The sequence below is a fragment of the Bos grunniens genome, chromosome 7 (genome assembly GCF_055505025.1).
Source record: "Bos grunniens cultivar Pamir isolate PY7600 chromosome 7, Bosgru_T2T1.0, whole genome shotgun sequence".
Lineage (NCBI taxonomy): Eukaryota > Metazoa > Chordata > Mammalia > Artiodactyla > Bovidae > Bos > Bos grunniens.
In genome coordinates this window covers 40,930,131-40,932,780 of record NC_141171.1, presented here as the reverse complement: position 1 = coordinate 40,932,780, position 2,650 = coordinate 40,930,131, and the positions used below count along the sequence as shown (strand labels likewise).

General features: G+C 35.2%; 1 protein-coding gene across 1 annotated transcript; it reads right to left on the bottom strand.

Annotated features, from left to right (window-relative positions):
* Positions 1 to 876: 876 nt before the first annotated feature.
* Positions 877 to 1,869, bottom strand: LOC147369180 (olfactory receptor 2G2-like). The gene has a single exon (XM_086413477.1). The coding sequence runs from the start codon at positions 1,828 to 1,830 to the stop codon at positions 877 to 879; it is 954 nt and encodes a 317-aa protein (XP_086269603.1). The 5' UTR covers positions 1,831 to 1,869.
* Between the last annotated feature and the right edge of the window lie 781 nt (positions 1,870 to 2,650).

The window sequence follows — 2,650 nt, the reverse complement described above, 5'->3', positions numbered from 1 at the left end:
CAGTGTTGTAGCATAAATAATAAAAGGAGTTTTATTAAGCTTTCATCTGGAAAATGAATTTCCAAATTATAAAAATATGTTTATATATATAGACCTAAATGTAAAAAAAAAAGAGCATATTATTGTATATTTTTTAAAGTGAAATAATCAACATAACATTAAGAAGTGCATGGTTATACTAACAACAATAGTGTTTTTCTTTATATGGCTTTGCAAGCTATAGAATACTCCGTGGCTATGCTTTTTCTTAGGAATCAGAGTCCGATGTTAGTTCAAAGTGGTTCAACTGGTTCAACTACAAAATAATAAAATCAAGTTTCTTCTTCTGCTTTATTCTCCACCTTTAATGTGTGGCTTTCGTCTTCATGCTGCTTATGCAACTCTCTATATGTCTACCACATGTTAAGTGGATAGAGTATAGGGTGAAGTAAAATAATTTGTTTTACAACAGCTTGCCCATGGTTCATCCATCTTACATACATCCTTGCAAAAAATAAGCCATAAATCCATCTAGAGAAACATAAAGGGTAAGAGACTAAATATATTATTCAAAAATTGTTAAATGGCTAATTTAAAATATTTCTTGAATATTTTCATATTTTTCTTCATTTTATAAAATATTTAATTAAAATAAACCTCAAATGCTGCATATATAATACATTTTGGAGAAAAGACATGAACCAAAGGATTTATGTTACCACTGTGTAATTGTAAGGTTGGGACTAGAGACATACATTCCATAGTATATTACAGAATGTTTTATAAGAAATTAATCAAAAAGAAATGGGGAAAAAAGTTTTAAAACATTATGTGATTTTCTTTAACCACAAAAATTAGGTATTTATCATAGTAGTGCTTTAAACCATTTTTTGACAATCATGTAAACTTTATTACCAAAATCTCCCCTAGAACTTTTCTTAGTGCTTCCTTGACCTCTTTGTTCCTCAGAGTATAAATAAGAGGATTAAGCATGGGGGTCACCACCGTGTAGAAGAGAGAGACAAACTTTCCCTGATCTTTGTATGTACTTTTGGCTGACTGCAGATACATGAACATGATGGTTCCATAGAACATGATGACAACTGTCACATGGGAGGAACAGATCCCAAAAACTTTCTTTCTTCCAGTAGCTGATTTGATCTTCAAAACTGCCTTGGTAATGTAACCATAGGAGACTAATATGAAGGAGATAGGCACAACAAGGAAGAGGATACTAGCCACAAAGAGCTCAGCCTCATTGAAAGTGGTATCCACACAAGCCAACTTGATAAGTACAGGGACTTCGCAGATAAAATGATCCACTTGGTGATGCCCACATAAAGGTAGCTGCAGGGTGAGAGTGGACTGTACCAGGGTGGTGGCCACCCCACTAAGCCATGCTAAAGATGTCAGGGCCATGCAGAGATGAGGATGCATTAGGAGAGCATAGTGGAGGGGACGGCAGATGGCCATATAGCGATCATAGGACATTACAGCCAGAAGGACACACTCAGTAGATCCTAGAGCAAGAGAGACGTAGAGCTGAACCACGCAGCCACCATAGGTAATGGTTTTCACGGGATCCTGCAAGTTTACCAGGAGCTGAGGAATAACACTGCTAGTAAAGCAGAGGTCCAGGAAAGAGAGATGAGAAAGGAAAAAATACATTGGTGTATTAAGTTTGGGTTCCAGATGAGATATCAGAATGATGGTGGTGTTCCCTAAAATGGTTAGTAAATATAAGATCAAGATGACCACAAAGAGAGCCGTCTGTAACTGAGGGTAATCAGAAAACCCTAACAGGATAAAACCTGTTATGTTTCCCTCATTGGTGCTCTTCACCATCCCCATGTGCAAAGTATGTTCCAGAAAGTTGAGTCATAGCTGAGAAAGATTATATATTACATAAAGTCAGTTAAATGACAATGTCATCTCTCCCCAAAGTTATATGCTAAATGCTTAGACCTCATAACTTGTATCTATTTTCCTATTATGTGCATTCTAAATAAATACAGTGTGCATTCTCTCAATGGCATAGGTGTCTTCTGATGCTCTGCAAGATAGAAAAGAACAGATTTTTTTTTAAATGATCAAACTATAGTAATTAAAACAGTATTGTATTGGCATAAAGGTAAATGTATAGATCGATGGAGCAGGATAGAGAACCTAGAGATAAACGCTTGCATATAAACAAGTCATCTTCAACAAAGAGACCAAGCATACACAGTGTAGAAAGGGCAGTCTCTTCAATAAACAGTTTGGGGAGAACTGAATATCCACATGCAAAAGAATAAAATTGAACCTCTAGCTTACACCATACACATAAATCAACTTAGATTAAAGATTTGAATGTAAAATCTGAAACTGAAACTCCTAGAAGAAACATAGAGGAAAACCTTCATGGTATTGGTCTTGGCGATGATTTTAAAGATATAAGACCAAACCATGGGCAACAAAAGCAAAAATCTATAGAAGGGGAGAAAATATACAAAATTATATATAACATCCAAGATATGTAAGAGATTCAAATGTCTACAACAACAACAAAAGAGATGACCCAATTAAAAAGTGAACAAAGAACTTGAACAGACATTTCTCAAAACAAGACATACAAATGTCCAGTAGGCATATGAAAAAGTGTTCAACACCACTAATCATCTGGGTAATGCAA

Excerpts from the sequence above, each read along its gene's own strand:
- LOC147369180 (XM_086413477.1), bottom strand. The coding sequence starts at position 1,830 with ATGGGGATGGTGAAGAGCACCAATGAGGGAAACATAACAGGTTTTATC.